The sequence below is a fragment of the Cervus elaphus genome, chromosome 18, assembly GCF_910594005.1.
Source record: "Cervus elaphus chromosome 18, mCerEla1.1, whole genome shotgun sequence".
NCBI lineage: Eukaryota > Metazoa > Chordata > Mammalia > Artiodactyla > Cervidae > Cervus > Cervus elaphus.
Genome location: NC_057832.1, coordinates 94,501,606 through 94,511,650, shown reverse-complemented (window position 1 = coordinate 94,511,650; position 10,045 = coordinate 94,501,606). Strand labels below are relative to the sequence as shown.

The 10,045-nt window shown below is 45.8% G+C and overlaps 1 protein-coding gene across 1 annotated transcript; it reads right to left on the bottom strand.

Annotated features, from left to right (window-relative positions):
• Nucleotides 1-1,064: 1,064 nt before the first annotated feature.
• LMOD2 (leiomodin 2) lies at nt 1,065-10,045 on the bottom strand. Its single transcript, XM_043873139.1, is given in 4 exon segments — nt 1,065-1,420; nt 2,387-2,722; nt 2,724-3,743; nt 9,622-10,045. Coding segments are annotated over 4 exon segments (1,656 nt in total). The 5' UTR covers nt 9,895-10,045; the 3' UTR covers nt 1,065-1,393.

Genomic DNA, 10,045 nt, shown 5'->3' with positions numbered 1-10,045 from the left:
TGAAACAGTCTCCCATGCATCCCCAGCCCCTCTGAACCTGGGTTTCCTCGTGGATTAAATAGGAAGAGCACCTTTTAAAGTTGTTGTGAAAAGTATACAACTTAGTTCAGAAAAATGTCAGTCACTCCCCACACAAAGTCAGGAAATAATTATTAAATGGGTGACCCAAGAGCTCACCAGGACCTCTGTCATACTCTGTAGGACACAAAGGAAACATTGCTAATCAAAGACAATACGAAGGACTTTAGAGGAGATTTGTAGCTTTCATAAGCTGGAGTGCAGCACCAGGTGGAATGAAGGTAATCTCTGACAGATCTTTCTCTTATCTGAAAACCCAGATCTTTCTTGAATGAAAGAGAGATGGGGTAGGATGATTGCAAATGCATGTGCCCTTGTCCGTGGATGTACGTAGTGGACGCTGACATCACCACTATGTAGGCAGAGCACAGAGATGCACTAAACTCAAAATCCCCAACCTCCAGGATATAATGCCTGATGATCTGAGGTGGAGCTGATGTAATAATAATAGAAATAAAGTACATAATACATGTAATGTTCTGTAATCATCTGGAAACCATCTTCCCCTCTCCCACCCCCTTCCATGGAAAAATTGTCTCACATGAAATCAGTCCCTGGTCCCAGAAAGGCTGGGGACCGCTGCACTAAACTGAAGCTTATCACAGCAAGAGCTCAAAGGAGACTTGAGTGGTGACTCTTTAGCATTACCCTCAAGACAGCTCTGAATGCAGGGGGCCTATCTTCCGGGTGTTCCCTTCGCACTTGTTTCATCTCTACCAAGAAACTTTCTAATTTGCCATTTTTTCCAGAGATAGTTAACTTTAATTATAAATGACTGAACGACTTCTGGGTGTCGTTGGGAATGGGGGAGTGTCAGTTGACATCATGGGTCCAATATTCATGCCTCTAGGATGACAATGGTCAAGTTGGGTCTTTTCCCAAGCTTTTATTGGTATCTCACTACCAAAAAGACCTTTAAGAAGGTCCTTGATTTCAGACCTTTAGAGAGAGCTCTGAATATTAGTTTGCTTAAAAAGACCCAAAAATCTTCAATCCAAATTTATTAGGATTACAAAAATAACAGCACATTTCATGAACTCATTATAGCTCAGAGTTACCAACACATCCAGAGCATGTTTAAGTAAACTGCTTCTTGTCAATACAAATCTCATGACATAAAAAAGAAGTTTATTTTAATATTTACAGAAGAAACATGCTGGTAGTTTCTTAACATTCTGTTTGGAATTAATGGGTGAGGCTATTTTTAAAGTCAGAGAACATCTCCAATTGAAGAAGGTATTTTAGAAACATCTCACAATACATTTTATCTAATACCAACTGAATAATTCTGCATCCTCTTCTAAAATTCAGGCTTTTATCGCAGAGCTTCTGGAACTTCCACCTACAAAAATAGGGGATTCTCTTTCAATAAAAACAATGAAAATGATAAAGTGGAAAAAAAAATCTGTCCAGTATGACTTTAGCAGTATTTTCTAGAAAGAACTCAGATTGCTGTGAGTGCATGTGTGCTAAGTTGCTTCAGTTGTGTCCAACTCTTTGAGACTCTATGTTCTGTTGGTCCACCAGGTTCCTCTGTCCATGGGATTCTCCAGGCAAAAATACTGGAGTGGGTTGCCATGCCCTTCTCCAGGGGATCTTCCCCAGGGATTGAACCCAAGTGGTCTCTTACCTCTCTTACATTGGCAGGTGTGTTCTTTATCACAAGTGCCACCTGGGAAACCCAGATTATTGCTGGGTGATATTCAAATTTTTTTATTATAAATTAGGTGTTAAATCACTTGCAAGAAAGAAAGAAAAGAAAGTGAAGTCTCTCAGTCGTGTCTGCCTCTTTGTGACCCCGTGGACTGTAGCCTACCAGGCTCCTCCATCCAGAGGGATTCTCCAGGCAAGAATACTGGAGTGGGTTGGCATTTCCTTCTCCAGAGGATCTTCTGGACCCAGGGATCAAACCCGTGTCTCCTGCATCGCAGGCAGATGCTTTAACACTCTGAGACACCAGGGAAGTTCAGTCACTTGCAACTCGGTGGTAAAATTTTTGTCAAGTGATGAATCTGTTTTGGAGAGATATACCCTGATTTCTTATTAAAGAAATTGGGTTTTTTTTTTTAGGTTGAAATGTCTTAAGGTGAGCCTGGCCCTCAAAAGACTGAGATGCCAAGAAGGTGGACCAAGCACATCTCTCAAACAGAAATGTGCTCTCTCAAGTGACCTGCTCTTGATACTCCAGATTTGGCAGCCTGCTCTGGCCTATACTGAAAAGTGTTAGAGAGGTGATTTGGTACCCGAGTGCGGTGGAGGCTGACTCCTACGCTAGGTGCTCGCCCCAGTCTGCCCTTGGGTTACTTACCCGCCTTAGCTGTTTTATGCTGCTTCCCCGAATAGCTTCCATGAGATTCTCATGAGCTGATCTCTGTGGGGTAGACGGTCGGGAACTGTCTTCCATTTTCTTCTCCTGCACCGACCTCAGGGAATTTTTAATTTCCTTTAGGATATTGTTTGGCTGTTTCTTAGCCTTTTTCCCTTTTTTCTTTTTCTGTCCGTTTTGTAAGGCCCGCTGGGCGCTCTCCTGCTGTTTGATGACTTCCGCGATGTTGCGGGTGATGAGCTTCTTCTCTGGGGGCGGAGGCGGGGGAGGCGGAGGTGGGGGTGGCAGCCTTTGGGGAGCAAGGGGGGGGGGGCGGGGGGGGGGGGGGGGGGGGAGGGGGGGGGGGCGGGGGCGGGGGCGGGGCCGCCGGAGAGGGAGGACGGCTCCTCACAGTTTGGACTTTCTTGGGGAGTTTGGGGGAAGACCAGGGGGAGTGCTTGGGAGATGCGTACGGTGAAGAGCCTGGCGTGCCCCTCCGCCAGACTTTGGTCCTAAGGTTGGCTCCTCCGTCGTACCCCTCCTGCTGTTTCTGCTCCTGCATCCGCTTCTGCCGCTGCTTATCCATGTTTCTGGTCAAGAGGCTGGTCATGCTCATTCTTGGTCCTGGCAGCTCGAAGTGGTAGCCCAGCCTCAGAAGCGTGGTGTTCTCCCTCAGCAGCTTGACGATCTCCATCTCCACCTGGCTGCCCATGATGTGCCTCTGGTTGTGGAAGCGCAGCTCGGTGAGCACGCTGTTGTGCTGCAGCGCCCTCATGATGGCCAGGATGCCCTTGCCCGTGATGAAGTTGGACTCGATGTTGACGCTGGTGATGTGCCGGTTGACCCGCAGCATGTCCGCGATGGCCGTGGCCGCGCTGTCGTCGGCGCGCGTGTTGGCCAGGCTGAAGGCCTTCACCACCGTGTTGGCCTTGAGGGCCTCGGCGAAGCGGGCGAGGGTCTGCGAAGTGATGTTCTCGATGTTGTTCAGATTGACTTCCGTGGTGTCGGGGTCGTTGTTTTTAATCTTTTCCAGAGCATCCTCGATCACTGTGGGGTTCCCGCAGGGGTGAATGGCAGCCGGGGGAGACTCCGTGTTCCTTCCGCTGTGGCCGTTAGTCAGATGGATGTTTTCGATTTGACTTGTAAATGTCTTTGGCCTCGCGTTGTCAGAATGGACACTATCGGAATGCACAGATCCGTTCATCCCTTCCTCCTTCGCACCTGTTCTTTCCTCTCCTTCGCTGTCCTCCTCGTCCTCGTCCTCGTCCTCCTCTTCCGTGTACACATCCTCAGAAACCTCACTGTTACATTCTGTAAAGACAAGCTCTTCCTCACTCTCCTCTTTGTCCTCTTCTGCAACCTAAAGAGCAGAGTATCCTCATGAAGTTTGCCGTTTTAAGTGCATTATTAAATTTTACGAAAGTAACACACGGTTTTGCCATATATACATGTACCAGATCATCACGTGGTTGCTCTAAAACTCACACAATGTGATATGCCAATTATATCTGAATAAATTCTTTAAAAAGTAACACACAAGCAAGTAAGACAAAACTTTCTAAGAATAAAAAGGTCGTCTCCAGCTACTAATCTTCCTAGTTCAGGTGACCAGGGATGACATTTCCTTGCATAACTTTCACCAGCTTTTTCTGTATTCTGCAGAATTTTTTTGTATTCTGCAAAATAAATATCCAGAATTCAGTTTATGGAATAAGAGTTTGCCATCATTTTGCCAGTTTTTAACAAATAAGTGGGAGCTTCTGCTCTGGAAAACCCTTGATAACATTTTTATTCTCTTAACCCCCTCTCCTGAAGGACGACTTCTAGTCCACTTACCGTTTAGCAGATTCAGCCGTCCCTTGGGGAAATCACCCTTCTGTCCTTCCTTATTTCTCCATCCCAACATACAAATGACAACAAATTACATAACACATTTATGAGTTCCCTTTCTTTTCTTTAAGATTTTTTTTTTGAGGGGATCATTTTTAAAAAGTCTTCATGTCGAATTTTGTTCTGTTATTTCTTCTGCTTTGTGTTTTGGCTTTTTGGCCCTGAGTCATGTGGGATATTAGCTTCCTGACCAGGGATCAAAGTCACACCTTCTGTATTGAAAGGCGAAGTCTTAACCACTGAACCATCAGGGAAATCCTTGGGTTCCCTTTCTTAATGTTCAGAAATTCTTCCCCCAGTCTGCCTCCTACAGTCTCTGTGACAGGAGCCCAGAGCCCTCTGCCATGTCCTATGTCCGTGCTTACAGAGGCTGGGCACCTCCCTCTAAGTAGAGCTTGGCACGGGGTCTCAGAGACCACACCACCTGGAAGCTGAGGCTGTCTCTGTCTTTTTCTGGGGAAAGAAACCGAGGGAGCAGGTCAAAACCCATCTCTATGCAGAAACTCACCCTTTGCAGCAAATCAGCTTGAAATCTCATGTTATCACAGGATTAAATGAGATGGGACTTCAGAAGACATGATGTGGGAAAGATAATTGCCTTTGGCACTAACTACATTTCAACCATCATGTGGAACAGCAGAGAACAGTAGAAAAATCTTGAAGCAAGCCACTGCCTCAGCCTGATGGTCTTAAATTATTTACCAGGTATCAATTATGAAAGACTTTCAGGCAAACACAATTTCACTTCATCTTGGTCTTTCCTGTTTACCAGACTTTGTACTGAGAAGTTCAGCTGAACCCCCCCCCCCTTTTTTCTTTTCCTCGATATCTTTTCTGATAAAATAAAAATCTGGCAATTGCTGACAGAGTCCCATTTTCCCTAATGCTATCTTTTTAGCCCTTTAGTTTCTCTAAAGCCCGGAGACCCTTTCCTGTCCCCAGAGCCAGAATTCTTCCTCCTACATGGGAATGTTTTTGACCCCAGCCTCCTGCTGCCCAAGGCACGTGGAATGAGCTTTGGAAAACACTGCACTGGTCTCCAAGTTTGTTTGCCCAGTTGCTGTCACGAAATAGCCTCCAGTTATCCGCTTGTTTGGAGTGGCAGGCACCAAGTGATGGCCTGGGGAAGGGGTCAGCCACTCCTGGGATGGCTTGTCCAGTCTTAATTTACTCACTTGTTCAGGAGCAGGAGGGAGAGTGACACTGTGTGTGTGTGTGTGTGTGTTTAGCTGTTTCAGTATTTGGAGGAAAGAGGCCTGTCTCGAAATTCAAGGTGTACTCCCTGTCACACCACTGTTAAATGGTACCCTTCTAGTTTTTCAAAGACCTTTAGGCTTTATCTGGCAAGAGGTGTTTTTTCCCTTAAATATATTTGCAGAGATCATATCCGAAACTCTTATCCAGCAATGAGTTGTCCTGTGACATCTCAGTGACATTTCCTCCAGAAAGCCTTCTTTGACACCTCCTCAAATTATCTTTGTGATGTGATCCCATGATGCTGTAACTCCTCCAATAAAGTACCTCTTTAATTATTTGTCTTTTTCTCCCAAAAGACTGTCTGCAGGGTGACAAAAGGATCATGTCTGTTCTCACCTCACGCAGTGCTCAGCAGGTAGTAGGGAATTCGGTAAAATTTGATAACTGAATGGCTCTAAATTGACATTGGTTAACAGCCTCAGGCTTCCCTGGTGACTCAGTTGGTAAAAAATCCATCTGCAATTCAGGAGCCCTGGGTCCGATCCCTGGATTGGGAAGATCCCCTTGGTGGAGGGCATGGCAACCCACTCCAGTATTCTTGCCTGGAGAATTCCATGGACAGAGAAGCCTGGGGGGCTACAGTCCATGAGGTCACGAAGAGTCGGACACAACTGAGTGACTAAGTACAGGACAGCGTAACAGCCTCTAAGTCAGGGGAGGTCTTGGAGAATAGTACAGATGGCGTGGGTGGGAGGAAGGAGATTGATTGTCCTGGTTTGCCCGGGGCTGAAAGGTATCCCAGGAAACAGAGTTTTGCATTCTAAAATCTACACAGTCCCAGACTAGTTGGGGGATATCTCAGAGAAGAACAGCAGAAGGGAGAAAAGTATCCAGAGAAGGAGGAAGAATGATGTTAAAACATTCATTGCCCACTTTCAAAATTATTCCCGCGTTTGGACTGACTGCAGTATTCCAGATCACCTATCTGCAACTGCTCTGGAGTTAACCCAGATCCCTGCAAGGGCTTCCCTGATGGCTCAGATGGTAAAGAATCTGACTGCAATGCACAAAACTTGGGTTTGATCCCTGGGTTGGGAAGATCCCTTGAAGAAGGGAATGGCAACCGCTTTAGTATTCTTGCCAGGAGAATCCCCATGGACAGAGGAGCCTGGTGGGCTACAGTCCATGGGCTCACAAAGAGTCGGACACAGTTGACTAACACTTGCAAGAATGGGGTTGGGAAGGTCGGGGGTGGGGTGAGGCAGTGAGGCTTAAGGCACTGAAGGGGGTGATAGGGAGAAGCGAATATGGGTACACTCAGGGAATAAATAAGACAACAAAAAGAGGGTGGCCAACCATTTCTCCTCATTACTTCCCTGGCACCATTATATGAAGAAGGAGGCAGTAAGCATGGTTTCCCATTCTGGTTCTGGTTCTACCCATAAAGAGCTGATTTTCTTTGTTGTGTTAGTCACCAAGTCTTGTCCTCCTCTTTGCGACCCCATGGACTGTAGCCCACCAGGCTCCTCTGTCCATGGAATTTTCCACGCAAGAATACTGGAGTGGGTTGCCATTTCCTTCTCCAGAGGATCTTCCCCACTCAGGGATCGAATCCGTGTCTCCTGCCTTGGCAGGCAGATTCTTTACCACTGAGCCAGCAGGGAAGGCTCAAAAAGAGCTGGCTGATTTTAGACAAATCGCTAAATCTCTGGCATAGAAGGTCTCAAGGAAGCTGCAGTAGGGTTGAGCGGTTCTCCAACCACAGAGTATGTCAAAAGCACCGGGAGGGCTGGTGAAGCTGCACAGTGCTGGGCCCCACCCCAGAGTTCTTCATTCGGCTGGTCTGGGGGAGTCCTAGAATGAGTTGGAAGGTCCCAGGTGATGCCGACGTACCCACATTCTGAGAATCGCAGTCTTTGTGCCAACAGGACTGGGTTTGAATTTCAGCTAGAAGCTGTTAATCTCAAATGAGTTTCTTAACCTCTCCCGGTTTCACTTCTCACATCCAGAAGGTGCGAGTTCAGTGAAGTGATGTGAATGTACTTATTGGCACCTATGCCTGACACCCAGCAGATGCTCAAGCTCAGGGAGATGGACCTTTGGGTCTCCAAGGCCTCTTGGAGATGTTTAATGCAGGATAAGTTTGTGGGAGTCAGGTGGACAGAAGCTGTCATTCAATAGGTGTTGGAGATGATTCTCATAAATATTTACAGAGCCAACAGTAGCCTGATAAGCATGACCCCTCATCTCCTCCTCATGGTCTACACCGGGCTGCTCTTCACTTACACCATCACCACCCCCCTCCACCCCACCCACCAGTCAGCTGCTCTGAGCTTTTTCCTGGAGTTGAAATGGATTGACACCCTCCACTGGCAAACTTCTGCTCAGCACTCCTTGTGACTCTAGAGACACCTTGCCAGCAGGGAAAGAGGAGCGAGAGAAAAGTTAACTAGCTGAGAAAGGAATCAAAGTTCATCAACACACAGCCTCTCTAATGGAGCTGATAAGCCATTGGCAGGGCTCAGAGATCAGCAAAACCTTTGGCAGGAGCAGGTGGGTTTCATCAACAGCTGACAACAGGCTTTGTCCTTTGCTTTCCACTCATCTCAAGACGTCATGACATTAAAATGCCTTTGTTGGGTGATCACTCCAATGGCTGTCTGTCCTGGACATTATGAGGCAGTTTTAATCTTTTTTTATTAGGGAAAAATCTTTAAGAACTGTTAGGAAAATGTGATACTTCCTATATGTGACCAGATTTTGGACACACATTTCCACATCAAAAAAAAAAAAAAAAAAGACCTTATGTTTGTGGAATAATTGACCAACCCAAATCCTGGCCCATTTTGTGTATTCTTCCTTCTCACCACCCACCTTCAGACCCTCAGGGCAGGTCACCACTGTGGCCTTGGTGAGCCCTGGCCTGATTCTGATGGCCCATTCTGCAATGATTGACATGGACAAAACTCACACATATCTTGCTACAAATGTGGCCCACACACTCTATCATCAAGATCATCTAACAGTTCCTGGATTAGTACTATGAAAGTCTTGCCATTGGCTTCAGGCCATTTTGATCTTAGATGATTCCAGTAGAGCACACAGGTTTTAAACTATTGCTCCTGACCAGTGTTCTTCCACAAATTCAGGAATATATTATTTTGATATTCTTATTGCCATAACTATATTTTCAGAGCTTAGTCTTTTGAACTTCCTTCTGTGAATGATTTATTTGACAAATTCAAATTAACTATTTACTGGGCAGAGAACAAGAACTTAACAGACCTGACCTCTAATAGAAATGCATTTTCTGGTCTCAGAATCACCATTATAAAATAGGAAGGAATCTTAGAAGTCATCCTTGCAGGGATGCTTAACCTGGAGCCTTGGAAGGGTTTCAGGATGTGTGCCATCATTTTGAAATTCTATGCAAAATTTCTTAGACTTTCCTAAGCACACATGCATTTTCTTAGGAAAGTCTTTAACATAAAAATCTCAAAATGGTGTCTGAAGAACACCCTCCATTGATATGAAAGAGAACTCTGCAGAAGTGACTCTCTGTTCAAGGTCTTACAACTTCAGGGCAGAACAGGGATTAGAAATAAGGTGCCCTGACTCTCAGCCCCAAATATTACTCACCACCCCATGTTTCTTGGTGTTGGAAAAAGGAATTAGTTTTATTGTAGCCACCATCACAGTCCAGCAACAGATTACCCACTATTGTCTTTATAGAAGAAAATAAATTTACTTAGCTGCCATATACATTTACTTAACTGCCATATATATATGTGTGTGTGTGTGTGTATGTATATATGTATAAAACAAGTATACCACATCCTTAACTTATAACTCAAATTAGACTTTTGTTTGGCAAAATATCTAAACCCATACTTTGCTTGTGAATTATTTTCCTCTTGAAGATCCCATCTTTGTCGATCGCAGGACCCCCCAACTAAGAATCTTTCATATAATCCATTAGGTGGTCATAAAAGTTAGATGACTATTTCAGCCTGAGAAAATTTTCAATAGCAGGTGCAAGTGGGTTATAAGAAAAGTGATGAGGAATGAAAAATTAGGAAAAAATAAAAAAGCTTCCTGGGTTCGGGTTTAGGGGATTGGGAATAGCTAAGGAAAAAAATCCGAGAGCCTACCTTTCCACACTCCCCCAGCCTCTCCTTCTCCAAGAGTTTCTGGGACTCCTTTTCCCAATAGGCCATCAGCGCCTCTCTGCTGAATGTCCCTGTGGGGGTTTTCTCGGTCAGACTCTTTTGCCTCATCCCCACCGGGAGGCTGTGATCAGGTTCAATGTCGTCCAGCTCCCTCTCTAGCTCCTTCAGCTCCTCAGCTGACAGGGAAGCCAGGAGTTCGTCCTCATCGATGGATTCATATTTGCTAAGTCCTCTCCTGTAGCCAAAGGTAGACATGGTCCCTGCTTTGTCAGACCCACAAGGAGCTTGGGGAACCAGGCATTCAAGGCAGCCAGCAGCAGGCAGGGAGGAGAGTGGGCAGGCTGGTTAGCAACTGGTGCTGGGAGTGCCTGCGATAGCCTTTTAAGAGCGGTGATACAGGCTGTGA